The sequence below is a fragment of the Cucurbita pepo genome, chromosome 5 (genome assembly GCF_057944985.1).
Source record: "Cucurbita pepo subsp. pepo isolate OVF chromosome 5, ASM5794498v1, whole genome shotgun sequence".
NCBI lineage: Eukaryota > Viridiplantae > Streptophyta > Magnoliopsida > Cucurbitales > Cucurbitaceae > Cucurbita > Cucurbita pepo.
In genome coordinates this window covers 17652800-17679394 of record NC_141802.1, presented here as the reverse complement: position 1 = coordinate 17679394, position 26595 = coordinate 17652800, and the positions used below count along the sequence as shown (strand labels likewise).

Here is a 26595-nt window from a genome sequence, read left to right as displayed (position 1 = left end):
CTTCAATTTTGAAATATTTCCATTAAAAGAAATTTCTTAAATTAAAAATAATAAAACAATTCTAATATTTATTTATTTTTACAAAATTCATATGATCAAACATAAATTAGGGTATTCTATTCTTTTCTTTAAGGGCAACGGTGTAATTTCACGTTCTTATTTTTTAAACATAATATGAGACCGGAAACGTTTTAATTGTCGACTTATATTTTTTTTTATAGAAATATTTTGTTATTATTTGACGAAAAAAAATTAAATTTTTTCAGTCAATTATTTGTATAAAGTCATTCATTAAATTTCCTAGCTCAATCATGAGGCGTTGAGTAAAACTTAAACTTTTTAGCTAATTTAAAGTGTGTGAAATTATACCCTTTTGTTAAATATTCATCGTCAATCTAAATGTAAGCCGAAACGTCCATACATTCGTAGAATCATTCATTATCAATATTATTAATTTCAATAATATTTTTCAATGAAAAGGTCGTGTTTTTATAAATGAAAATAAATACGAGAACCTTTTGAAAATATGGTAATTACAAAATTTTCCGGTAACAGATATTCGAACATAAGTGTTAGGTTCCAGTAAAGACAACACGTCCTCCCGTGATGTGGTCACCCAATAATGATTAAGATTTATTTCGTTTTTAGTTGTACTTAACAGTTTTGACCCTCTTTTTTCGTCTTTATTAATTATATCCCGAAAAATAATTATATTATAAATTTCGTCGGTTTAAAAAGTTTGAATATTTTTCTTATGATCTAATAAGAAATTAATAAATAGTCTCTATGACAGAAAGTATTTTAATTTTTTTTTTTTATCATACTATAAGAATAAATTTTAATATTTAAAATTATAGGAATTTAATTTTTAATTAATAAATAAATAAAAACATGATCTTGTTGACACGTCGGACAACGGTCAAGTATGACAACCCGCAATAGCCGGTGAGAACATGGAGTCCGCTCATGGCGGACCACGCAAACCGACCGGATACCATAGGTTTCCCGCGAAAACTTCCGGTTTCCCTCTTAACTGTCATTAAAAAGAAAAAGAAAAAGAAAAGGAAAAGATTTGAAGGAATCAAGAAATCAATCTTCGTTAAACCTAATCGTCTCTTTCAATTCCTTCGAAATTCTCTGCGATTTTTTTCTTTCTCTCTCTCTTGCCGACATTTTTGTTTCCTCAACTGATTCGAACAAATATATAAAAACCCACAAACCCAATTTTCTTTCATTCATGCTTGGCGTCGTCCTACCTGAAATTATTGTCGTTTACGACAGTTTTGTGCCCTACTTCTCCTTGGATTTCAAATTTCTTTATCGTCTCGCAGTAGGTTAGAGGGTACGGGCTGATTAATCGGCGAAATCGGTGTTTGAAATCATGCTGAGCTTGGACGATGAATCGGTACAAGTTTTAGGTACAACCCATTTGTCGGCTTCTATTTATCTTCTGCTTTATTTTAGGGTTCTAATTGAAATTATTGTTGGAAATGAAATAATGGTAGCTTTTTGGATGCGTCAATGGGTTGCTGTTTGTTTGTAAATACTCATAGCTACAAGTTCTGGCTGCGCTTTCTTTCTTTTCTGTGGGTGTTTTAAGATTTCTGATTGTTTTGTTGGTCGATTCTGGTGGGTTTTGGTTGCAGTGTGTGTAATGGTGGGGGGGTTGAGAAGTGGGGAATCTCTCAATCAGAGGTTGTCTGCTGAAGCCCTGGAGATTGAAGAAGATTCAAAATCTGTGGGGTTTGGGAGATTATAGGAGATTAATCTGGAGGAAACGAAATGACAATTGACCAGGAGGATTATGAGGTTATTGAAAAGAAGAAGAAGAAGAAAAAGAAGAAGAAGAGGAAGAATGTGTTAGTGGGGATTAGAATTAATGGCGATAGCAGAGACGTACTCAATTGGGCGATTGTTAAAGTTGCTGATCCTGGGGATTGTGTCATTGTAATCCATGTTTGTCAAACTTCTGGTGTACTTTCTTTCTAATCTCTGGTTTCACTCTTTTAATACATACATGGTGTAGCCGTCCGTGCCCACCGCTAGTAGATATTGTCCTCTTTGAGCTTTTCCTTTTGAGCTTCCCCTCAAAATTTCTAAAACGCGTTTGGTAGGGAGAGGTTTCCACACGCTTATAAGCAATGCTTCGTTCTTCTCTCCAATTGACGTGGGATCTCATAATCCACCCCTTTTGGGGGCCTAGCGTTCTTGTTGGTACACCATTCGGTGTCTGTCTCTGATACCATTTATAACAGCCCAAGCCCACCGTTAGCAGATATTGTTCTCCTCTTTCGGGTTTCGGCCCAAAGAGGACAATATTTGTTAGCGGTGAGCTTGGGCTGTTACAATTGGTATCAGAGCCAGACACCGAGTAGTATGCCAACGAGGATGCTGGGCTCCCAAGGGGATAGATTGTGAGATCCCACGTCGGTTGGAGAGGGGAGCGAAGCATTCCTTGTAAGGGTGTGGAAACCTCTCCCTACCAAACGCGTTTTAAAAACTTTGAGGGGAAGCTCGAAAGGGAAAGCCCAAAGAAGACAACATAGGTTAGCGGCGGGCTTGGGCGGTTAAAAATGCTTAGTTTTGAAATATGATTTTTCCCTCTTGCCAAACAGATCGCGTATCAAAAGATAAGCCCTTATTTGATGAATTCTTAGAAGGATACAAAAGCCTTTGTGATGTAAACAAGGTTTGGTTTGGATTTCATTGCCCTTTATGGATGATTCTAAGGATGAAATGAAGTTTTTGTTACTGATTATTATCTTCAAATTCGATAATAGGTAGCTCTTATTGCTCAGATATCGACCGGAAGTTCGGTTAGGAAGACTCTGGTCAGACAGGCAAAAGGCTATGCTGCTGGGGCTGTAGTTTTGGGAACAAGCAAACCATTTAATCTTGGGTAGGCAAAAGGCTATGCTGCTGGGGCTGTTTTTTTGAATTGGTGGTAGTAGTTTTTTGTTTGTTTTCTGGTTTGGGCTTAACAAAAACCATTTGCAGGGTTTGGTCTTCAACAACTAGATACTTAGTCAAGCAACTGCCTCGAACCACCGACGTTTTGGCTCTCAACAACGGAAAAATTGTCTTCAGAAGATCCACCAATGATCAACTACCAGGTTTGGTGTTCTTGGTTTTAAAGACCATTTATGTAACCGCCCAAGTCCACCGCAAGTAGATATTGTTCTCTTTGGGCTTTCTCTCAAGGTTTTTAAGACGCGTTTTGAAAACCTTGAGAGGAATCCCGAAAGGAAAAGTTCAAAGAGGACAATATTTGCTAGCGGTGGGTTTGAGCTTGACTTTCTTTCTTCATCGTTCTTTTGTTTTTTTGGTTAAAAACCAAAACTAAAGTCAATGGATTTTTGACTGCAACATGACAGGCTTGAATCATGACCCAAAACCAAGTTTTAGTCAAGCTAGTCAATCTGATTTTGATGCCTCTGAGACTGAGACTTCTGCTTCTTATAGTATTTGTAGTGAAGACTTGAAAGATGAACATCATGGAGTCATCCTTGAAAGTAAAAGAAATAGTAACAAAAAAGACACATCAATGAAGATTGACCATCCCGAGCCAGGGCTCGGTTGGCCATTGCTTCGAACGACACCAAAAATTTCACAAAACTCATGTTTACATAACATGTCTGTAGTGCAATGGGTGATGAACTTACCCGATCGCTCACCGAGTCGTGTAAGCACAAAAGAAAAAAATGATCCATCAAGAAGTGAGCCAGGGCTTGGAATTTTATCTGACTTCTCTGAACCACCAGAAGACTTGGAGTATATCCTGAAAACTAACTCATCTACTTATAAATGGTTTAGTCCTGATGTGTTGAAAGCGTCAACTTCTCATTTCTCTTCAGGTTTTCGAGTTAATCCTCGCTTTAAATTGATGGTTGAATCCGTTCTCTCGTCGTTCGACTCATAAATTCGTGTTTTCTTTACAGAAAACCTGATTGGGAAAGGCGGTTGCAATCATGTATACAAAGGAATTCTCCCAGATGGAAAGCCAATTGCAGTTAAAGTAATGAACTCTTCCAAACAGGCATGGAATGAATTTTCTCAAGAAATTGATATTATATCCTCATTACATCACAAGAACATAACTCCGTTTCTCGGTATCTGCGTCGATGACGATATGTTGATATCTGTTTATGGTTTCTTTTCTCAAGGAAGTTTAGAGGAAAATCTATCTGGTAAGGCTTAGATACATTATATGTTCTTGTACAATCTGAAATACTATCAGCTCAGGAGTAGTATGCTGATCAGAAAGTTGTTTGATATGTAGATATAAAGCAAGAAAAAGGCATTCTTTCATGGGAGGTGAGATTCAAGCTGGCTATCGGTATTGCCGAGGCGCTAAGCTACCTACACGACGAATATCCTCGGCCTGTTGTACACAGAGATGTCAAATCATCAAACATTCTGCTCACTGATGAACTTGAACCACAGGTAGTGTTAGAAAGTCCTCATCGGATCGACGTTGATTCTTTCTCGTCTATTCGTAATCCTAACTGATGTTCTGTGCCACAGCTATCGGATTTTGGCCTTGCAATCTGGGGACCAACAGAATCATCGTTTCAGATCGAGGCCAACGTCGTCGGAACGTTTGGATATCTTGCTCCTGAATATTTCATGTATGGAAAGATGAGTAATAAGATTGATGTGTACGCTTTCGGTATAGTTCTACTCGAACTGTTATCGGGACGGAGAGCAATCAGTGCAGAGACTTGGAAAGAGCAAAAGAGCTTGGTTATGTGGGTAAGACCTCTATCTCATCATAGCTCACAATTTTAACTTCATGATACTCATAATGAACAAGAATGAAGAGAGTGTATATGTATATGATATGTCAGGCTAAGCCAATCATAGAGAGTGGCAGCATAAACGAACTAGTCGATCCAAATTTGGTGCGAAAATTCGACGTCGATCAGTTGCAAAGAATGGCTCTTGCAGCAACCCTGTGCATCACGAGGGCGTCCCGACTCCGTCCTAGAATTAGTCAGGTATTGCTCTCAACAATATCTTCTCAATTCCCACAAACACGTCACACAATACTTGTATCAATCGGTCAAATATGTTTACGAACGCACTTCGCTCCAGATACTGAAGATTCTAAGAGGCGAAATCAATTCCATGAATGTAAGTATGGAGGAATCACAAAGTGTCGAGAATGGAGACGATGAAGTTTATCCAAACTCGAGCTCTGATCTGCATTTGATGAACCTTGCATTGCTTGGTGACGACGACGACGACAACGATGGAGCCGAGCCGGGTGCCTTTGGGCAAGCCCTATGGTGAAGGCGGCACGATGGAGCGGAGTCGGGTGCCTTTAGGCGTGCGACATGAGCCTGTCGTGAGAAGATCCTCAAGCTTTAACGAGCTTCTAATACGTCATTCCGTTCACCATACACTGTAAATTAGCTAAAATTTAGAGAATAAAACTGTACAATGAGTATAAAAACTTTTGCACCCTTTGCTGAGGTGATTTCTTAAATGGCTTGTAAATATTTTTCCCTTTTTTTTTTCTTTTCTTTTTTGGTTTGAAGGGCAATTAAGTCAATGATGAGTTATATTTATATATTTCTTTCCTAGTTAAGCTACCATATATGAACCATATTTACAATTTTATTGCCATTTTGGATCGTTCTAAAATATAAATATTTTTGAGTTCCGACAAATTATATTTGGTATGCATGCCCGTGTGTAAGAATCTCTATGTTTCGTGTCATTTTATATTAACAATTAACGATGACTATTTACCGTGTGAGAGTAGATGAGTTGAAAATTTTCATATAGAAAAATGGGGTCGATGATAGGAATTGTATTTCTCATCTCCGAACCTATCCAATTTCCCACTTTGCCCCCATTTTTTAAATATATAAATATAAAATTAATTAATTTTTATATTTGTTTTACCTTACTGGGAGGTTTCCACGATGAGATCTCACCATCCTCATTAATACACTGCTTAGTGTATGACTCTAATATCATTTTTAACAGTCCAAGCTTACACTAATAAATATTCTCTGCTCTGTCTATTACGTATCGTCCTCAACCTCACAGTTTTAAAACGCGTAGAAAAATCTATTAAAAACTTAAAAGTCAACTCTCCTATATTTATGGTCAAACCAATAAAATAAATCATATCAAATAGTCTTTCTTTTTTAGATTTTAATTGAAAATTTTAAAAAAATCAACTGAAATTGAAGACAAAAAAAATAAGCGCACCCTTTTTATTATAAATGATGAAATTTAGGAAATACAATGGAAAAACAATAAATCAACGACAAAAAGAAATTGTTAGTTTTAAAAAATACAAATACCAAAATTAATGTTTCGAAAATATGATGATTAAAATGAATAAAAGCCGACAAAAATGAACAAATTGTAATAATAGTATTTAAAATTTTTTATATTTAAGATTTTGTTTAATAAAATTAATAAATAATTACAAAACAAAAAACATGTTTTTATTTGTTTAATAAAAAAATGTCTAATAAATTTTTAAAATTTTAATTTGGTGTAAAATAAATTATTGAATTTTCAATTTGAAAGGACACGTAAATTATTTAATAAAATTTAAATAAGTCAATTATTTTTAATAAAAAAAAAAAAAAAAAAATCAAAACGATAAGTCGTTGTTCAGTTTAATAATTGTTTTTTATTAGGAAAATAAAAAATGAAAAATAAAGAATCCGTAAGCCAATGTTCTTTCTCCCGCCCCCAAAAGGTTATAATTTTGTGGTGTTGAAAGTCAGGATTTTTTACGCTTTGATAAAACTTTGTAAAAATTATTATTATTATTTTTTTTTCTTTTTCATGATCGAAGTTTGAAGTTCGAGCATCCTCTCTAAAAGGGTTCGAATCCTATTCTCTGTCGCTTTCTTTACGATTGTCGAATCATTTCTTCCATCATTTGCCGTTCAGTTGTCATTTTTTGATTGGGGTTTAGGTTTCGATTATTGAATTTTCTTCTTTTGATGGTATCTGATTATTCCCCCGATCAACGTGATTTGCAGTTCGCCACTAGGTTTTTGATTCATTTTATGAGGTCTCAGCCTTTTCTTCTTGCTGTAGAGGTAAATTTAGTGTTCTTCTTGAACTTTTGGTGGATGAAATTCCTCATATCTTTGCAGAGAATTTCGTTTGTGATGCTTGTTTTATTTTTTGATCTTTTTTTGGTTCTGTCTGCCAATTGAATTGTGCGGAAACCCTATTTGTCCTGATTGTTTAGGATCTCGATTCGGTTCATAATCACTTAAAGTCGATTCTCATTATTATCCCCTCCCATTAAATTTCTCTAGAGCTTTTCTAGCTGCGTTGGCTGATATCTATAATGGAAGACGGCGAGCTTGAATCCTCGAATCCTGAAGTGTTTTCGAGTTCGAATGCCGTTGAGTTTCTGAGTAGCTGCTCGATGGATAGCTTCTTCGATGAGATTCTTAAGGATACTCATGCTTGCACGCATGCTCATACTTGCAACCCTCCTGGTCCTGATTATTCACATACGCACACATGTTTTCATGTTCATACTAAAATTGTTTCCTCCCCTACCGAAGAAAAGGTTTCCACTGATGACACGGCGGAATCTGTGGATAAGAAGACTAAGAAACGCCCGCTAGGTAATCGCGAAGCGGTTCGTAAATACCGTGAGAAGAAGAAGGCAAGAGCTGCATCATTGGAAGATGAAGTTGTGAGATTGAGGACCTTGAATCAGCAACTGTTGAAGAGATTGCAGGGTCAGGCTGCATTGGAGGCTGAGATTTCGAGGCTCAAATGTTTGCTTGTGGATATTAGAGGAAGAATTGAAGGGGAGATTGGAACATTTCCTTATCAGAAACCAGCCAATTCAGATCTTCCCAATCAAAACATGTCTGGTAGTTACATGATAAATCCATGTAATGTGCAGTGCAATGATCAGCCGTATTGCCTTCATCCAGGGGCCGATGGGAAAAGTGGAGAGAGCGTTTTGTTGAACGGGCAAAGCTTCAGTGGCTGTGACTTTGAAAATCTTCAGTGCTCGGCTAATCAAAACACAGGAGGAACAAAGGAACTTCCTGATTGTGGATTAGGGGACGCAGTTTCTAACATCAATTGCGCCGAATTTAATCAGAAGAAAGGTGAATCCTGAGCACTTAACTCTTAATGTTTTTAGTTCTAATCTTTTATGATTGTCGCAGTGTAGGCAGCTCAGTTGATTACTATCATTTTCTGAGAACTTGCAAGAATAAGCATTGCATTTTGAGAACAGGGTCGTCTAGATAGTTGATGTGTGTAGCAAATTAGTATCATCCAGATGTTCTTGAGATTTTCTTGTTGAGTTGATTGGTGCATGGTTCTGTTTTATGTGCATAATGCATATATGTTGTGATAAAAGCCATTGGAGATCTTAGTTGTGAGATCCCACATCGGTTGGGGAGGAGAACGAAGCATTCTTTATAAGGGTGTGGAAACCTCTCCCTAGCAGACGCATTTTAAAAACCTTGAGGGGAAGCCCGAAAGGGAAAGCCTAAAGAGGACAATATCTGCTAGCGGTGGACTTGAGCTGTTACATTAGTTCTTGACAATATATGACTGAAGTATCTTGATGGAGTAATTTCCCGCAGTTTAGTTTGTTTTCACTCAATGTCGGCTCTCCCAAAGAGGATAATATTTGCTAGTGGTGAACTTGGACTGTTACATTAGTTCTTGACAATATATGAATGAAGTATCCACAGTTTAGTTTGTTTTCACTCAACGTATTACATATGTATGTAACGACGTCTTAACCTCAGGTGTCTATGAAAGAATCTGTCCAAGTTATGTGTTATAAAAGTTTGAACTCGATGTTCCCTGTCGAAGCAAAACCCGGCTGGCTCTTGAAGATCTCTCTACTACCATCTTAGGTTCTTTTCATATTTAGCTTGCTAGACTCTTGTTAGTTGGCGCAGCTTTCATTTGTTGAGTGTTCAAATTAAATGTAATCATTTTCAGCTGCCATTCATCTTCTCATCATCTGATATGAGATTTGTTAACGCTCATTTTCCTTTCGGGGTGTAAAATTATATGCAATTTTTTTCATATATGTTCCATAAGCATCAGTAAAACAGTATGAATATTGGTTTCTATCATATTTCCTTCCTTATTCAAGATTTTAAAGAGTTCGATACAGCACGAGGACTTGCCTTTTTCTGTCTTCAGCTACTAACAACTCTTTATATGATGCTCGCGGTTCGATTAGGAGGAGGGGTCCGTAAGAAGTCCAGAACTGGGAAGAGCTGATCGTGGATGGTATCTGCATCCTTTCGTGTACATAATCAGCTGCGTCGGTTCCTGCTCCGTCCAGTGCAGCATCAACATCCTCTTTCAGGTTTTCTCTTCCACAACCCATTCACCCTATTTTCTAAAACATGTTGGGTTGTCTGAGATGGTCAATTATATTGAATGAAAAAGTAGGGCATAAGGATACTTCTATAAAGCTAGCAAACGACTATGTAGAATCCGAGTCCTTAGCCGAGTTTGTGAGGTATTAGGTGGTTTTAGCAAAACTTTCCCTCTTTCTAAGACAAGAAATTTGATGGATTACTGGAATTACAGAATTAGGAAATGGTGGGATATCCAGACCCGAGCCATCTCGAAACATCTCACGGAAACTTAGATCTGCATTCAATGTGCAAGAGAACTTAAGTAGCATGTCCAATCTAATCAGAAACGTGACAGGACTCTATCGAAGCGGAGGACTATTGTTCCTTATCTTCCAAGTGATCCATGTCGACCAAGTCGGGTACGTACGCCATTCTGAGAACTTCTGTCTCACATATCTTGCTTAAAACCAGCCATTTAATGAAATATGGAACATATGTAATCTTCACCTTTGTTCTTATGAATGATTTTCGTTAAAACTCTTTGACGTCTAATCGAGTCGAAGGTATACAAATGTGTTAAGAAACATCGAATTAGAGGTCGAGATTGGAGAAAAGAGAATAGTACAGCCATTAATTTGCATCTTCTTCCTTTTTCTAGCTTGGTGGCTTTAGATTTGGCATAAGGTGTGATTGGACTTTGGTGGCATTGTGGAGGACTTAAGTAAAAGTTGTTTGGATGAAGGCTGTTTTTGGCTCTTTTTTGTGGAAAAATCTGCTTGGAAAAAGGTTAGTGGAAGAAGAATATATGAAAGGGTAGAGAAACTCTATACTATTTTTTTCTTAGTCTCGGTTCTTGTTTGTTGTATTAAAAAAAAAAAATTATTAGGTCTCGTTTACTTCAAAAGAACGAGAATTTATTAATCAATTGGTAGGATCCTCCATCAATTTGAGAATTGTTGTCTCGTAAACAAGATAATTAATACTATTCCTTTTCTAAACCCGCTTGATCTCGTCCTCATTCTTTATTTCACGATTCTTTTGACTTTAATCTCGTTGCCAAATCATTCTTTTACGGAAACATTGTATTTCATATAAAGCTATAGTTCATGATTCGATTTCACTCGTAATTTTTTACCTTCCAATAAATAAATAACAATGTTATGATTTTTTTTTTATTGTTATATTTCTTTTGTAGTTTTAATTTTATTTGTTAAAAAAAAAATCTATTATTTATGGTAATTGTGAATTAAAGAAAAAAAATTTGTCAGGAGGCATATTAGACAAATAATAATAAATAAATAAACAAACTTAATATTAAACACAATATTAAATTTATAACATCTCAGACATTTTTTAAAATTTAATTATCTGTTAATTTGATTGATTTTTAGAAATAATTTTTTCTAAATCTTTTCAAACTTTTTTTTTTGTTTTTTGTTCTCTCTAGCAATATATTCATCGTCTCTCCTCTCTTTTTATTAGAAACTACTTATGGGTGCACTCACGTTTGGCTTAACACCTTCGAGCATATTCGATACGATCGAGGATGCTATCAGAGCTTATGATACACCATTCTTCTTTCGAGGGACCGAAAGAAAAAAAGCATACTTCTCATTTCATACATCAACAATCCTTATTCATGAACAAAATTTAGTATAGTATAAAATTCACGAATGAGACAAAAGAGGAAATAGAAGTTAGAACGAGAGTAAGAGGAAAAATAAAGAAGTAAAGCTTGAATACGGATCGTTCTGATAAAAAGAAAAATGGTTCGGGTTATTCGTATTGTTTATTCTAATTTTTTTTAATAAATGAAAAATATTAGTTTCTAAATCATCTATTTATTTATTTTTAAACATTTAATTAATATCTATAACCAAAAAAAAATATTTAAAAAATTGGGAGTGGATGAAAATGAAGAAGTTTAAAGATAAAAAGTTAATTTTTTTTTTCTCAAAAAAAGAAAAGAAAAAAAAAAACATGATCAAGAACAGCCCTAATTTTGGTTTGATTTCAACCCCATTCTGTGTACTCATCTCCCTCCCCTTCTCTCTCTGGCTGTCGAGATTCAAGCTTTTCATATGCATTATACCGCCATTGGAGCACTACTTCACACATTCTCATCAAGTTGGTCTCCACTTTTCAACCACCATTACCAACTCTCCATACTCAGTTCCGCAGGATCTCTCTCCTCGCTCGCCATTGATTCTTTCCTTCCTCCTCTTCGCACTGGTACGATGAAAGCTTTCATCTCTAATTCCTCTGATTTACGCCGCCATTGACAACGAAACACTCTTCCTCCTCCGAATTCCAGTAGTTCTCGGCCTCGGGGCCCAGATTCCATATATGGATGGGCCCCATTTGGCCCACGGTTCTTTGTCAAACTTCATTTAATTTAATGCTTCGTCTTTGTTTGATATTTGCTTGCAGTTATTCCGTTGTTTTGCTCCACTGTTAAGCAAAGAATCAGAAATAAATCGACAAAAGGGTCGTCAACCAAGGGTTTTTGATCTGCAGCCGGACCAGCTTTTCCCCTTGAGGTTTTTTCTTCCGTCAACCCTTCTATTCTATTCCATCTTCTCTTCCGACTTTGTTTTGCTTGGCTACTTCATTTTTCTTGTTAGAATCACTGAATGTTTTCTTGATTAATGTGATTAAGCTTTTTGTCCTTGTTGGTGCGGATTTGGGGTAATACTTAATCATGAAAATATGCTATGGATGCAGGAGTTATAGATTGATTGATTGTGTAGTTCATCTGACTCAGTTTTGAACTCTTTGAGAAGCTTCCATGGCTGATAAGTTGAAGCGGAAACAAAGTAAATTGTCCGTGTACCTTTACGTTCCCAATATTATTGGTGGGTATTAAATTTCTCTTATTGCATGGTGTCTTCAAATCATTCAATCAGCTTGTGTCATCTTTATATTAAATGCCCTGCTTCTACTTAAGAACTCTACTTAATTGCTGAAGTTATGATGCATTCATGATTTCTAAAATATTTTCTTGACTGAAATGCAGGTTATATAAGGGTTCTCATGAACATTGTTGCCTTTGCCCTATGCTTCTCAAATAAAATAATTTTCTCAGTCCTCTATTTTGTCAGGTTAGTGCTTAATTTCCCATATCACCTTCTCTTTTCCATCAATATCTTTATGCAAAATTGGGGGAAACTGGACACGTTTTTTATTAAACTCATGTTTTCAGCTTTGTATGCGATGGTATAGACGGTTGGTGTGCTCGCAAATTCAATCAAGGTACATACTTACCGTGTTTGTGTGTTTATCTGCTATGCGTGCGAGTACTTGTGGAGAAATATATATTAGATGCAATTCTCTGGTTTTTATCGTAAAGATTAGAAGCCAATATTCATCTTGACTGTTACGGTTTTTGCCGTTCTTTTTATTTTCGAACGGAAGTAAATGTTTATAGTTCTATGATACCCATTGTTGAGTGCTTTAATTGAACTAAGTAAATGTATAACCTGTGATTAAGGACTTCTCAGTTTGACTTATTCTGGTGTATATATATATGGAAGAAAATTATATTGGAGAGCGTTAACCTAGTTACCTGTGTACAATTTTATTGATAGGATGCTTCAAGTGCTTTCAATCACTTGAACTTTGATAGTCTCTAAAGTTGAACCATTATCTGTAAAATGTAATGCTTTGTTCTTGAATGATTCAGTTTCCACCTTTGGGGCTGTGCTGGACATGGTAACAGACCGGTACAATCGTCGTTAACCTTTGTATTTATATATATTTTGGCATCTAAGATATGGAAATTTGATATACTACTGGATTTGTTATACTCGTAACTTTATATTGATATCAAGTCCCTCAGGGCATACAACCTTGCCCTTGATTGACAATTTTGATCAGAATCTGCTGTATCACAGGATTAGCACTGCTTGTCTACTAGTAATTCTATCCCAAGTATACAGGTAAGGATTTCATTTATATATACATAATATTTTTGCTAGTTTCAAGGGATTTTGTAAAGACTAAAAAGAAACTAGTTGTAAATATTATAGAGGGTTGTAATGCAGGCCTGGTTTGACTTTCTTATCACTTCTTGCCTTGGATATTGCTAGCCACTGGCTTCAAATGTACAGGTATTATATTGCTTTTAATTCTGCTTGATCATGTGTACATTTTTTTCCCTTCACCATGCATAATTATAGTTATGCATCTCTGATTTTTTTGGTTTACTATTACCTCAGTACCTTTTTGCTAGGCAAAGCCAGTCATAAAGATGTCAAAGACAGCACCAATTGGCTGTTTAAGGCATATTATGGAAATAGGACATTTATGGCTTACTGTTGTGTGTCATGCGAGGTAATTTGAAATTCTGTTCTTTAATTACTCAGACACTCATTGGCGTGCACCACCTGTTCTCAATCCTCATTTTCCGTCTATAGGTTCTTTACATTACTCTATTTCTGCTGGCGGAGAAGCAAAATGAGAAATTGATGGATGTAAGTATAGTTTGTCATTAGTGTTAATTTCGGGTTGTTGGTAGGAGTAGGACAATATCCCAGTTGTTTGAACTTGATACCTTTTTTCAGGTTATATTACACTCGATACAACAAAAGACACTCCTATCACTTTTGGTCGTAATTAGCTTGTTCGGATGGGCAGTGAAGCAAGCTGTTAATGTCATACAGGTAATGCATGTTATCAGACCTTTATATCTTTGTAGATGGATAGATTCAGTAGCTGCATGAATAATTCCTTTATGAATGTGCCCAACTTGAAGTAGGAGCCGTATATGAAATCATCGTGGGTTGGTCCAGTGGTCAATAAAGGTCATGTAAATACTAAAAGATTTATAGGTAATTGGTTCAAGCTATATTGGTCATCTGCCTAGGATTTAACATCATATGAGTAACTAAATGTAGTAGAGTAAGATGGTTGTCTCATGAGAATGTTCGGGTCTGGACACTCATGGAGTATTATAAATTAATAACTTCAGGATGAATTTTCCTGATTTGTACTTCCTAGTTTTAGCACGTGATCCATGGTACCTTGTAATCATAGTAGAAATTCTTGAAATTAATATGTTGATGGTGTGTTCATTTTCCCTGTGGTGGGTGTCTTTAAGCACCAAAATTCTGTACTTTTGTATGCCTATGAATATTGTGCGTGTAAGGTTTCGGTTAGTACTAAGTCACCATCCCTTCCTTTTTATTGGACTATACCTATTGGAGTTGTCCTCTTTCAACTCGCTTAACTCACCATATTTATGAATCTTATACTCCAAACCATTGTCATATTGCATACCGTTCAATCCCCACGTTCTAATTCACTCATGCCTCTCTTGCCTCCGTCTCTGTCCACCTCTGTTGCTCTCCACTCCTGCCATTTCCCTTAATAGATACCTCGTCGTTTTTGTTCCCTCTTGTTACGTGGACTTTTTTTGATTGGATAGTATGGGAGTTGAAGGTGACATTATTCTGTCTTACATAAGATCTCAGAAGTTTATTCAATTTCAAGTTGAATGCCTGAATAAACACAAAAACAGCAGCCATTTCTAACATCAACTGTTCTGTTTGTTTCAGATGAAGACGGCGGCGGATGTTTGTGTCCTTCACGATACCAACAAAAAACAGAAGCCATGATGAGACCTTTGTAAAATTTGTTTCAGTAAAGCACTCCTCTCTTGCACTCATGTCAAATATTTTGTAGTTTAATATTTATTTTGAAAATAACTGATGCAGCTGTTTCTCTTTGTATGTGAATCTATAAACCATTTGCCTTTTGCTGTTCAGAATTTGTGCACTCTTGGTTGCTACCATATAGAAATTGAGAATTTCTTCTTTTTAGTAATCCTTTCTTATCCCCCATGTTCATAGAAGTTTATTCGAAGGTTGAAAATCTGTGATTCCAAATCAAAAGATGGTTCAAGTAGGCCTAGAATTCATTCAAGATCCAAATCTCTCCACCCATATTTGTATTGGGAAGGCCTATGAAACAAGATTCATAAACAAAGAGGGCAGAGAATTGCTATTAGAAGTGGCACTTTTGAGAAAATTTTGCTCTAAACATAATAAACAAACCTTTTATTACTACTAGCATATTCTTCTAACAATAACAAAGCAAGAAACGTGTGGAATGTTGAAGTTTAATAAAGGCTAAACCCAAAGTACTGACTGATGAGAATGGCCAATCCAAGAGCAATGGCTATAAAGGAAGCAGCCCATGTGAGCTTCTCAGTAATCCTAGGCACTCTCTCCTTTAAGGCTTGAGTACAAGAACCTATGAACACTGTATAACTTCCCATCGCCACTACAGTACCTACCAAAAACATCACAAGAAATGCAGCTCCAGCCAATCTAGAGGGCAGTGCGAGTGCAGGCAATATCATCATCAATGCATCTGGTTGCAGCCCATGGACAATACCTGTTGCAAAAGTTGCAAAACCTATCTTCTTCTTGCCTCCTGTTGGATTATCTAACGGTTCATACATGCTAACATCACACTCGCCGTTGTCTAATGCAACGCAAGGAGTAGGAACCTCCGAAGCCTCCCTAATTCCTAATGCACCGATTACAAGCAGAGTAATCCCGACAACTCTTGTGCCCCAAGTACGGATGATTTCGATATGAAGTCGGTCTTTCAATAGGAGGAATATGAGGCCGAAGATAACCTGACCTGCATCGTGACCACAGCCCCACAGGGCTCCAACAGCAGCACTTTCCATGCGAGTACGCCCGATGGAGAGGGGAGCTAAAGCAGCAAGATGGTCGGGCCCGGATAATGTGTGTAAACATCCAGCAAAGAAACCAGTCCAAGCACTGATCAATAGTTCAGATCGGAAAAATCTTCCCCCAAAAGTGGCAGCAGCAGGACCCCCTGTCGTAGCTGCAGGGTGGAAGGATGCAAAAGCTGAAGGTGCAAAAACTGGTTGAAGCAAGAACAGAACAGCAACACAGAGCGCCATGAATGTCCTTGTAGTTTTTGCCTATAAATTTTGGAACACGAAAACTCTGTAAGCTTTCAAAGCAAATTAGCAATAATATTGACACGTGACACGCAAATACAGCACGTACAACTGCTGAGACAAAATTTGCGATATCGCAATCAACCGTTCAACCTATACATGAATCGTCAGCAAATCCAATATTTCAGTATCCTTGGACTGTGAAGTTGACAAGGAAAAGTTAAGTTTCATTACAATGTTGAGCTTAATAAGCAGCCCACCATAAATTGATAAAGAATATTCTAAGTTAAACAGCCCGATTACAAGAAGGTTAGTCCCCACATTGTGCATAATGCACTTGACAGGGAGTGCGAAGTTGGTAACAAATCATTACTGTTAATTGGAGCAGAATTCTTACCTTAAAAGGTGCACACCAAGTGAAGAACGTCGACTGCCAAGCTAGCTTATCGACAACCATTCCTAGGTAATTGTAATCTATCCCCGTCAGTTCTAATCTTACTTTTAACTTTTACCCCACCCAAATCGCATTTAAGAACGGTTTCTTATAGAAACCGAATGGTTTCCACTTGAAGAAGGGCTACCATCATATTAGAAATGTCGAGATCATTAACTGCACATGTCGATCACTTGTAGATGAATGAGTTGAATAGATCAGTAACAGCTCAAGCCCAGCGTTAGCAGATATTGTCATCTTTGAGCTTTTCTTTTCGGACTTCTCCTCAAGGTTTTTAAAACGCGTATGCTAGAGAAAGGTTTCTACACCCATATAAAGAATGTTTCGTTCTCCTCCCCAGCCGATGTGAGATCCCACTAGATTTGTTCCAGATCTATATAAATTTGAGATTTTGTAGTGCCCCTAGCAGTGAAGTTAAAGAGTCTGGGAAGTTCCACGCTCAGTCTATTGTTCCATTAGTCAAAATTTCCCCTTTCTTTTCCCTTCAATTGGACAAGATGGACTTCACTATGCTTAAGAACTCTGTGGAATACAAAATCTTCTATCTACAAAGGGACAAACCAGTCCAGGCAAGAAGTTTCAAAATGTTTTCCCAAATGTTTAGACCGGAGTATGATCGAAGAAATAGCTAGTCCATGTGATCGAGAAATAGCTAGTCCATGTGATCGAGAAATAGCTAGTCCATGTGATCGAGAAATAGCTAGTCCAGACTTTTCCTACTCCGTCACGGATTATATTCGCATTTTAAAGTTGAGATGCCTACTCACAGACCCTCTTTGGCAAACATTTATTTCCTCGAAGATCGTGCACCAAGTCGAGAATTCGATTTCTTGGGCACCTTCGATTCTAGATGAGCTTTTTGATAAGCAAACATTTGGATTTGTTTTGTAGGTATTTATTTTCAAGATGTCCAGACCAATTGTTTGCTTTACCTATGAGGTAGATGTAGGATCAGGTAGGATCAGGTAGTAGACGAAAAAAGACTTCAACCCCTTCCAGTCTAACCGCCCAAGCCCACCGCTAGCAGATATTGTCCTCTTTGGGCTTTCCTTTTTGAGCTTCCCCTTAAGGTTTTAAAACGTGACTACTACGTAGAGATTTCCACACCTTATAAGGAATGTTTCGTATTTTCACACATATATAAGGAATGTTTCGTATTTCCACACCTATATGAGGAATGTTTCGTATTTCCACACCTATATGAGGAATGTTTCGTATTTCCACACCTATATGAGGAATGTTTCGTATTTCCACACCTATATGAGGAATGTTTCGTATTTCCACACCTATATGAGGAATGTTTCGTATTTCCACACCTATATGAGGAATGTTTCGTATTTCCACACCTATATAAGGAATGTTTCGTATTTCCACACCTATATAAGGAATGTTTCGTATTTCCACACCTATATAAGGAACGTATTTCCACACCTATATAAGGAATGTTTTGTATTTCCACACCTATATAACGAATGTTTCGTATTTCCACACCTATATAAGGAATCCACACCTATATAAGGAATGTTTCGTATTTCCACACCTATATAAGGAACGTATTTCCACACCTATATAAGGAATGTTTTGTATTTCCACACCTATATAACGAATGTTTCGTATTTCCACACCTATATAAGGAATGTTTCGTTCCCCTCTCCAACCGATGTGAGCTCTCACATCTAGTTTCCATAGTGCGGAATCCAAGTTAGATCTAAGTTTCAGCTCCCCTAATGAATGGCCAGTCGAATCATTCCATAGCAAATGTTTTCCTTGTGGCTGGAAACAAGAAGGTGCAAAAAGTAGTTTGGTCCCCAAACCAAGTAGCCTCCCATATTCTGATTCACAGATATCCCAAGTAACAGGGCTCCTTCCACTAGTTCTTCAAGTTCGTTTTGTTGGTAAAGCTAAAAAAGTACAGGGAAATTGGATTCACAAGTCCAACCTATCCATTCACTACCCAAACTAGCAAAATCATTCTATTCCCCTTCCCCTTCCTCTTTATCATGAACAGAAATTACGCTACTCGTTGATCAGTACGCTAACCAGCAGTTCAAACACAGAGAGTTCATCAAACAACACAGAAATGAAATACAACAATGTCACAAAAACAACACCCCTCGACTAAATTTTTCAAGATACCTTTTGTTCTCCAGAGGGCAAAGTTCCGATCCGCTGTAGAACATGAGGTTTCGGCGGCGACCCATCACGAGAATCAGCCAGAAACAGCGAAGAAACAGGGTGACGAGGAAGAGAAGAAGAAGGAAGAAATGAGTTCTGAATTCTGGAAGAGAACGAATTAAGTGGAGTGAACTCGGAACGGGTTGATGAGGGGAAATGGAGCTTTGATGGGTCAATGCGACGGAGTGGAGGAAGAAAAGGAGCGCGGTTAATAAGATGGGGTTTCAAGCGGGTCGGAGAAGAAGAATACAGAAGCTTCTCCATGGGTTCTAAGAGGGTTCGGCTTTGTGGGTGCGAGGTAAAGATTTAGCAAAGTGGAAGAAGAGGATTTGAGAAGATAAAGTTGTCGCTGGGATTGTTAAAGCTTAGAACTGGGAGACGATGATCCGATTAATTCAGCCATTGTTTGCTGTTGATCACTATCTAATCTCATTCGTTGCTTTGGTTTTGGAAGTCACCGTCAATAGCTATGAACTTTCTTTCAAATCCTTTACCCTAAAATAAAAGAAAATTCTTATTTTGGGATTTAGAATTCCAAATTTTTGGGAGAAAAATTATACGCCCAATATTCAAATTCCATTTATTATATATATATATATAATAAAAAAAATTAGATTTAGATTAACCGCCTCATTTAAATTTAGAGGGGTTCATATGACCAGTGAACGCGACCAATTACCCGCCCAACTCAAATCATTGTTGGGTTAGAATTTTTGGGTCTGGGTCGGATTGAATTTTTTGAAAAATAAAAAATTTGGATAGAGCAAGTTAATATTTTTGGGTCGAGTCAGCCCACACCCTCGAAATTGAGGTTGGATTATTATAAAAATTAAGAATATTTTGATATTTGAGTTTTATAAAATTTTAGTTATAAACTCCTCCTTCTTATCCTTATTTCTCAATAAAAATATATATATAAACATTTCCAAGTAATTATATTTTAAAAAGCGTTATAATATTAATTTTATAGTAAATATTAGATTTCTTATCTTAAAAGTTTAATAAATATTATAATTTTTGTTTTCCAAATAAGTATTCTTTGTTTGAAAAAATATTTAAAAAATTCTCGCTAAATGAATTATATAACACGTGTTCAATATTAAATTAATGGAATTCAAAGAAAAAATGACGTTAGACTTGATTTTACTATTATTTAAAAAAATTAGTGGTCACGTGCAAAAAAAAAAAAACGGAGAAATTACTATGTTTATCTAAAAGTATCTGACCTAACTCGAGAAAATTAAAATTTATAGATAAAATTGATATTCATTGTATTCCCTTAAATTTACTTTTTTTGCTGAATTAAACACCAAAAAAATAATCTCGATATAAGTTTATACGAGTCGGGAGCTGATTTAAGAAATAGAAATAAATAATTACACAAATTCCATAGGAATATTAGCATTAAATTGGGGAAAAGTGGACATTATTTTGAATGGATAAAGTTATGTATTTAAATGGAATGGGTTTAGTCTAGTCCACAATGTGGTGGAGCCGCCCTCCACGACCCCGCGCGCGCTTGCCCTCACTCCGCCACACTCCAACCATGCGCATGTCCGCGCGCGCCACACGCAGCCTCTCATGGAACAAGCCCAACCACTCCTCACACTTGGACATTGGTATTAATTATACATGACCAGCTTGGATTGATCCCAAAAATCTAAAGGGAATCCGGTTGGTTGGAAGTTATTTGTTTGACGAGAGATGAAGATAATTGGCTCGATGGACTTATCAAAACTCATTTGTTTATCAAAGAGGCTGACAATGCTAAGTGGCAAAGAGGGTTAGATGTTATTGAACTTTAAGGTTCGTTTTCAATTATGTTTATTGACGTAAAGGGACCTCCTACATATTGTATGACACATGAGCATAGATTACTTCTTTAGTATGTTGCATGTGGACACGTGCATGATGTTATTATACACACTTCTTTCTTTTTCATTGATTTTTGGCAGGAAGCGTGCGCTAACCCATAGTCAGACCTAAGGGTGCAGTAACGAGCTTAATTAGTGAGTTCATGTGCGTATGTGAGAATCGTATGTACATAAGTACTTTGCATCAAACCCTATAAAAAAGAAAAAGGAGCTCAAGGATCAGTCATAAATAGTAGGTTTCATCAGTCAACAAACATGTTGCATGTGGTTCATTTTTAGACCCTATTGATTGGGTCATGGTATTTGAAGCCCTCTATTAACATGACTAAGTTAAGGGCATCGAGCATACGCTCTCATGTTTTATACCCAAGACTTTCTCCTAAATTAGTCGTGGGAAGATTAAATTACCAGTTTAATATTGTATTTTCTCAGGCATGTTTTTACAAAAAAGAATAATTAATAAAGGATCCATAACTATAAATTAAAATTCATAACACTGAAAAATTACATGTATGTATGTATGTAAGTAATTTTATTTTTCTTATTTTAAAATATCTGAAAAATAAAAATAATTTTTGAGACTTCGATTTATGTCAGATTCTGTTTGCAGCCAATGAAAAAACGCCACCGCATAATAATGAGACATTGAGCGAAGCGACGGCGTTTACAGCGGAGCATGTTCTTTACCAAACATGGCTTACAGATGTTCATATTCTTGTGAATTTGATCGCTTTGGCCTACTTTCAGTTACTTCGTTCTCCGCGCTTCTTGCCGGAATCAATGGCCGATTCTCAACCGCTGCTGAAGAATCGACAGGAGTTGCCGGACTCCAGTCGCAAAGCTCCGCGCGTTATCTCACTCGATGTCTTTCGCGGTCTCAGCGTCTTTGTAAGCTCTTTGTTTGACCTCTGGATCTCGATTCACTATATACGCTGCGTACATCTCTTTGTTTGGCCTGGTTTTCATATGCTTCTTGAATTGTTTTGCATGCATAATCGTTTGGTTTGTGCTTTTTGGTTCGGCTGTGTTTGGTTATCGGAAAGAATGTGCCTTCTGTTGATATGATAAAGGATCTAATTGAAGCTGAATCTTACTCTTTATGTTGAAACGAGTGCAATTGGTTAGTTTGGAGCACGCTGTTTTTCTTTCTCCGGAACTGGTTATTGATCAATGTCCAATTAAAGAATTTCTCGTTCTAGTTGTTATTTCTGTTAGTTCGGCTTTTGAGTTTTACTTTCATGAGATTTTACTTTTCTAATGAATTCCATAAGAGGACAGTATGTGTTATGTAGCAGCTCACTTTAGCAAATCCAGTAAATTGACTACTACCTGCTAAATTTGTGATGTTTGATTGTTGAATGCTATGCTGTCTGCTGTGTATATCCAGATGATGATGTTCGTGGACTACGGTGGCTCTTTTTTACCAGTTATCGCTCATTCTCCATGGAATGGGCTTCATTTGGCTGATTTTGTGATGCCTTGGTTTCTATTTATTGCGGGAGTCTCGCTTGCACTTGTTTATAAAGTAAGTGAATGGATTCAACCAAGAATTTTTGGCCTCTGGTTGGCTTCTTCGTTCAACTAGCTACTGCCCTTTTCTACGTGTGGAAGTAAAATTCGTGTAGACGGATCATGGTTTCTCCTGTTTTTGTAAATTTTTTCCGGGATTTTGTTTTAACATACAGAATTGCATAAAATAGGAAGTAAAATGTAAAGTGACTGCTACAAGGAATGCAGCATGCAGGGGTCTATACCTTTTTCTCGTCGGCGTTCTTCTTCAAGGTAAAATTATTTATGGTCACTTTTGTGTTGAACTTAGATTGTCAAGTTGTACTCAGTCAGTGATGTAGTGCAGTCTGTGGTTCAGAATTTTATATTGATTTTGATTGCATACATTTTAAATTGTAAGATCAATCATAATTTTTCCTGATTATTTCAGGTGGTTACTTTCACGGAATAACATCATTGACATATGGTGTTGATATGCAAAGGATAAGGTGGCTTGGCATTTTGCAGGTGTTGCATTCGTCTCTCCTTTTCTGTGTGTAATTGCTACCATGGTCCAAGTTTGTTCTAGCCAGAGCACACAATTATAGGGTTTCTATTACATAACCAAATTAATGAATTTGGTCCAGATTTTGAACTATATGATGTTGCTCCCAATATTTTCAAGATGGCTCAAATGCCATCCAAGCTAGATTATAAGCTGACAAAATGACCTAACGTTAAACTTATAGACAGGGATTTGGGCCAACTTTTCTTCCTCCTCTTACATCTAACATCAGGTTATGTATCTATTTTGATTCAATGTAGAGAATATCTGTTGGATACTTGATTGCTGCACTATGTGAGATCTGGCTTACTCGTTGTACACGTGAAGAAGCTCAAAATACTAAGAGTTTCAGCTGGCATTGGTAAGGATATAGTATTTGTTACCCTGATTGATATTACATATGCATAATATCTAGAGGCTATTGCTTAAGTTTCAATTTCATTTTTTGGTGGTATGAATAATGTTTTTCTACTCTTTTACTAGGTATGATCAGACCTCCTATTTATGTATTTGTAACGACATGATTTTGGTTGCAAAATTTTGTTAAGAGAGTACTACAGACTTAGATATCGAGTGAAATTGAGAGTTATTACTCAATTTGATCTTGGTGGTTCATCACACTACGTTATTTAAAAGTCTTTAAGCCCTTTATCAGAGTCATTGAAATAACCATTAGCAATAAGCAGTGGCGTTATATGAATGCTTGAACTTCTCTATTTTATTATGTTTCTTCATGTTTAGCGTTTTGAATTTGCAGGTGTATCATATTTCTCCTGTTGTCGTTGTATATGGGACTATCGTATGGTTTATATGTTCCAGATTGGGAATTTAAAATATCAACCACGAGCTCTCCACTTCCACCAAATGGAAGCTATGTTTACATGGTAAGTAAATACTATGCACCATGTTTGTGCCCATTTCTCTAGTAGCTTCATTTTTATGGTCTATTATTTTCTATTTTTAGAAAAAGGAGAGAACCCGTTCTTTATAGTTTAGAGCGGAAAAAATGAGATAATATCGAAATGCTTATGTACTTACATCTGGAATGATACCCATGCAAAGTTTTACTTCCATCCATGTACCAGTTGCTTCATCCTCAAATCTAGGATGCTAAACTATGATAATCCTTTATTTGATGAAAGAAAGGAAGGGCTTTGAGCCATAAATTACACTGAAAATAAGATCATTCTTGTTATAGGTGAATTGTTCTATTCGAGGTGATATGGGACCTGCTTGTAATTCTGCTGGGATGATTGATCGTTATGTTCTCGGTATTCACCATTTGTATACTAAACCTGTCTACAGAAATCTGAAGGTATCAGTTATATCAGTTTTTTGATCTTGTAAAGTTCACCATTGTTGTGCATTTTGATCAGCCCTAATGAAGAATGTGGTTTGAAGGAGTGCAACATTTCCTCCAGCGGTCAAGTTCCTGAGACTTCACCTTCATGGTGCCATGCTTCTTTTGAACCTGAGGGTCTTTTAAGGTGCAGATCTGTTCTTCTTCTCAGTAAAATGAATTTATAAAGACATGCATTCGTTTTGATGCATACGGGACTTTTTCAAGGGATGTGCACTCTCTGTTTTGATGAGATATTTTGGGGAAAGGTTGGTGAGAAGAAAAATTAATGTGCCAACTTCAGTTTTAAATCGGACCGTTTGGTTTGAGAGAAATGCCATAAATTTTGGCCTTCAGGGAAATATAATATTAAGATGCATGCGCTGAAATTTTACCCTTTACAAATTGTTGATCTAAATTGTGAAGCCTTCAGATGATGCATTTCTTATGCTTCATTGAAATCTAGATTTTTTTTTATTTTCTTTTCTTTTCCTTTCTTTTTTTGTAGAAAGAATGTTCATTCCTTTCATTCGTTATTTCACATGAGTACATTTTGCACTGTTGCAAATGTTTGCAGCTCTTTAACAGCTACAGTGGCATGCATAATAGGGCTTCAGTATGGTCACATTCTTGCGAATGTACAGGTGAGATTAAGCAAGAACTTAGTATATTACTCATCACTCTGATTGGGAAGTTCTAATTTCACATAATTTACTTATCTCAATGAAAAAAGTAGTATAGTGGACACTTTGTTTCCGATATAAAAAAATGCTTGCATAGTTTGTGCATGTAACGTAAAATACTCTTTTCATTCATTTCTGTTTTTCTTTGATTTCCTCGTTAAAGTCGAACGTTGTTCACTAATTGGATTGCTTCAATATTTTCCAGGATCACAAAAGTCGCACCAATAGCTGGTTCTCGCTCTCTCTTAAGATCTTGGTGCTCGGAATATTCCTTGTCTTCATAGGTATAAACTTGATGGAAGATGCATTGATGAACACGTATCTATCATGTCAACTAGGCTAATAATGTTGACCGATCATTGTCCATTTCTTTCTCCAATGTTTTCAGCAAAGTTATGTTATATATATAGTCTTTTACAATATCTGGTTTTGAAATTGATTTCTGTTTTGAAACTGTCTTTCAGGTATCCCTGTAAATAAGTCCCTCTACACAGTCAGCTATATGTTGATTACTTCAGCGTCAGCAGGAATACTCTTTTGTGCTCTATATATATTGGTGAGTTCATCAATTTTGAGATTTTGGATTGAAGATGAAACCATCGTAGTGGAAGCAAGCATTTGGAATTATTCTTCAAACTGAATCATAATAATCATAATATAAATATCAGGGTGCGGTGTCGTTTTTAAACGACTAACCACCTTTTTTTCCTTATTAAATTCTATCCACGTATTTTTCTTAGCCAAACTAAATGGACAACTAAGGTCTGAAGATCTCTTAATTTCTATAGGTGGATGTCCACGGCTATCGATGCTTGACATGTGTTCTGGAGTGGATGGGGAAGCATGCTTTGAGTATTTATGTTTTAGTAATCTCTAACATACTCGTCATTGGGATCCAAGGATTTTACTGGAAATCTCCTAAAAATAACATCGTAAGCACTAAACAATGGAGCTATTTTTTTTTTATGGGAACTGGGAAGTCCATTATTTCTTACAACAAACCCGGTTATTTTGAGATTCATTTTCAAACTTACTGTGGTTGGACTTTTACAGGTGCACTGGATTCTAAGTCGTGTCAAAGCTCAAAGTTGAAATAATTCGAGCACCTGTTTAAAGTATTTAGTATGTGGAGCTGCTAACTTGCTGGGGTTAATTTTTGATCATACTCGAAATCACCCTGCAAATATTAACAAAAAAAAGTCTGGCAAGAAGATAACAAAGCTATTGCAAGTAAGATCATAAACTAATATGCATAACCCCAATGTTCCCAAGTTTTTAGTATAGCATATAGATATGTGTCTAAGATTTCAGGCATTTGCCTGACACCAAAACTGTAATTGTTGTTGTATTATCTGTGTGAAATTCCTGGGATTGAGAAATTTGTTACTCCTAATAGAAATTTTAAGGCAAACCTTTATCAGCCATCAAGTTATTTACTTTGGAGATTGAACATTTGGTAGGTGTAATGAAATTGTGTCTGTATTTGTGAGGAGAAAAGTTCATTTTATACTAGTCATAAAGTTGGATTTTTGATTTAATCACAGAATAGAATCTAAAACTTCGTATGGTATGTTGTTGGTGTCATTCTTCAGACTGTTGATTAGGTTTGAAGATTTTGATATTTATTCAAAATGATGAATGTAAATTTATGGCCAGTGAGGACATTTGAATGCTTGTGCATGATAGTGCTAGCTGTTGTCCAAATGACAGTGTCTCCATTTTCCCTCGCACACTGTTCTTCC

General features: G+C 36.5%; 5 protein-coding genes across 11 annotated transcripts; 4 read left to right on the top strand and 1 right to left on the bottom strand.

Moving 5' to 3' along the window:
* The first annotated feature begins 1083 nt into the window (after positions 1 to 1083).
* LOC111794579 (Protein kinase superfamily protein) lies at positions 1084 to 5574 on the top strand. Of its 3 annotated transcripts, none has more exons than XM_023676624.2 (11): positions 1084 to 1418; positions 1647 to 1972; positions 2616 to 2689; positions 2799 to 2899; positions 2998 to 3113; positions 3375 to 3854; positions 3939 to 4187; positions 4280 to 4443; positions 4525 to 4752; positions 4848 to 4997; positions 5095 to 5574. In XM_023676624.2, exons 2-11 carry the CDS (start codon positions 1783 to 1785, stop codon positions 5290 to 5292), a joined length of 1950 nt encoding a protein of 649 aa, XP_023532392.1. In that variant the 5' UTR covers positions 1084 to 1418; positions 1647 to 1782; the 3' UTR covers positions 5293 to 5574. The 3 variants fall into 3 exon arrangements, with proteins under 3 accessions (XP_023532392.1, XP_023532391.1, XP_086979786.1); XM_023676623.2 differs by having other exon boundaries at positions 2781 to 2899; XM_087123660.1 differs by lacking the exon at positions 3375 to 3854 and having other exon boundaries at positions 2781 to 2899.
* A 1135-nt stretch (positions 5575 to 6709) lies between these two features.
* Positions 6710 to 10336, top strand: BZIP19 (Basic-leucine zipper (bZIP) transcription factor family protein). 5 transcript variants are annotated; one of them, XM_023677987.2, is made up of 5 exons: positions 6710 to 6852; positions 7014 to 7073; positions 7299 to 8114; positions 9215 to 9343; positions 9571 to 10336. In XM_023677987.2, exons 3-4 carry the CDS (start codon positions 7331 to 7333, stop codon positions 9253 to 9255), a joined length of 825 nt encoding a protein of 274 aa, XP_023533755.1. In that variant the 5' UTR covers positions 6710 to 6852; positions 7014 to 7073; positions 7299 to 7330; the 3' UTR covers positions 9256 to 9343; positions 9571 to 10336. The 5 variants fall into 5 exon arrangements, with proteins under 5 accessions (XP_023533755.1, XP_086980494.1, XP_023533756.1 ...); XM_023677988.2 differs by lacking the exon at positions 6710 to 6852 and having other exon boundaries at positions 6859 to 7073; positions 9571 to 9757; positions 9997 to 10336; XM_087124368.1 differs by lacking the exon at positions 7014 to 7073 and having other exon boundaries at positions 6718 to 6852.
* A 1006-nt stretch (positions 10337 to 11342) lies between these two features.
* On the top strand, positions 11343 to 15161 carry LOC111794576 (CDP-diacylglycerol--inositol 3-phosphatidyltransferase 1). The gene is made up of 12 exons (XM_023676620.2): positions 11343 to 11570; positions 11769 to 11878; positions 12063 to 12193; positions 12355 to 12439; positions 12541 to 12590; positions 13021 to 13060; positions 13232 to 13276; positions 13382 to 13447; positions 13556 to 13670; positions 13754 to 13810; positions 13901 to 13999; positions 14894 to 15161. The coding sequence occupies exons 3-12, from the start codon at positions 12127 to 12129 to the stop codon at positions 14951 to 14953; spliced, it is 684 nt and encodes a 227-aa protein (XP_023532388.1). The 5' UTR covers positions 11343 to 11570; positions 11769 to 11878; positions 12063 to 12126; the 3' UTR covers positions 14954 to 15161.
* A 218-nt stretch (positions 15162 to 15379) lies between these two features.
* LOC111794743 (chloroplast protein FOR GROWTH AND FERTILITY 2) lies at positions 15380 to 19274 on the bottom strand. Its single transcript, XM_023676875.2, has 2 exons — positions 18866 to 19274; positions 15380 to 16296 (listed from the first exon to the last, which is right to left on the bottom strand). Exons 1-2 carry the CDS (start codon positions 19166 to 19168, stop codon positions 15457 to 15459), a joined length of 1143 nt encoding a protein of 380 aa, XP_023532643.1. The 5' UTR covers positions 19169 to 19274; the 3' UTR covers positions 15380 to 15456.
* Positions 19275 to 21462: 2188 nt separating this feature from the next.
* On the top strand, positions 21463 to 26391 carry LOC111795143 (uncharacterized). Its single transcript, XM_023677402.2, has 13 exons — positions 21463 to 21666; positions 22166 to 22303; positions 22479 to 22560; positions 22718 to 22794; positions 23092 to 23192; positions 23589 to 23715; positions 24030 to 24146; positions 24233 to 24318; positions 24748 to 24814; positions 25059 to 25137; positions 25318 to 25409; positions 25642 to 25785; positions 25907 to 26391. The coding sequence occupies exons 1-13, from the start codon at positions 21559 to 21561 to the stop codon at positions 25943 to 25945; spliced, it is 1257 nt and encodes a 418-aa protein (XP_023533170.2). The 5' UTR covers positions 21463 to 21558; the 3' UTR covers positions 25946 to 26391.
* The last annotated feature ends 204 nt before the right edge of the window (positions 26392 to 26595 follow it).